Below are 1,013 nucleotides of genomic sequence, written 5' to 3' on the forward strand. Positions count from 1 at the left end.
GTTTAGACTGATATGTAAGATCATACTTTTTCCTCTGGCTTTCATAGTGGATACACAGTTTAGAAATGCAAATTCTGTTAGAGTCTTACTTTTCTATTGTATCACTGTCATGACGATTACTTTATTGTATTTATTATTATAACTTTTATCACTTTTAGAATAAATAATTATTGGCTTCTGATTGCTTAGAATACAAGCATCGTGTCATCAAAGAATTCCTTGTTTCGATTAATTTGTCATTAATTATTTTTCATTATTTTTGATTTTTATTAAACACTAATGTACAACAATGTTTGTAAATAATACTCAATACGATTTTCTAAGTGGTTAATTTACGAACAGACCATCGTCCGAAGAAAACCAGACGGAATATTAAGTTATAAGTATGGTCATACTCTTACCCTGAACCGCATTTCTCATAACTTTCCCATCATTTCCGGTAAAAATAACAATTACATTTTTCGTTCCTTAGGATGCGTAGAATCATGTTGTAAAAAATTTTTTCGTTCCAGCCTATGCTAAAATTGGACTTTTTTTAACATCCTCCTTTTAAAGCGCCTATAGGCGGCAACAGATTGCTCCAGCGAAGATGATGGAAATGTTGTTTAACATAGTTTACGCGGGAGCTGAAATAACAATAAATTTCTATTAAAACGTGTCCCTTGTTATAGGGGCGGTTGGGGTCGCTGAAAAGCTTTCATCGATTCGACGTGCTTCTTCGATTCTCTGGAAACCACCGCATCATAGTACATAGTACACCATAAATTTGTATTAATTTTCACGTTCAACGAGTGTTATAGTTTATAAATTATCGATCGTCATCAGGAACAATTAACCTGATAAATGTAAATTAATAATATGTCCCTAATAGGTACAAATGGTCTCCGTAATAGAATTTTGTACTTTCCTGTGTGATAGAATTAAACGATCTGATTAATATTCAATCGGCAAATTAACGTTACACTTCCTCGCGCATCATGTCCCCTTAATGGAATTCAAACAGTCGAAAACCA

At 33.0% G+C, this 1,013-nt stretch overlaps 1 protein-coding gene across 1 annotated transcript in view; it reads left to right on the top strand.

Moving 5' to 3' along the window:
- Positions 1-740, top strand: part of LOC108571029 — a 3,730-nt gene extending 2,990 nt beyond the window's left edge. Inside the window, exon 3 of the mRNA XM_017932999.1 lies at positions 672-740. Coding sequence (XP_017788488.1) covers positions 672-690 — 19 coding nt within the window. The 3' untranslated portion in view covers positions 691-740. The remainder of the gene's footprint in view (positions 1-671) is intronic.
- Positions 741-1,013: the final 273 nt, after the last annotated feature.

This window comes from Habropoda laboriosa, unplaced genomic scaffold, assembly GCF_001263275.1.
Source record: "Habropoda laboriosa isolate 0110345459 unplaced genomic scaffold, ASM126327v1 scaffold97, whole genome shotgun sequence".
NCBI classification, from domain to species: domain Eukaryota; kingdom Metazoa; phylum Arthropoda; class Insecta; order Hymenoptera; family Apidae; genus Habropoda; species Habropoda laboriosa.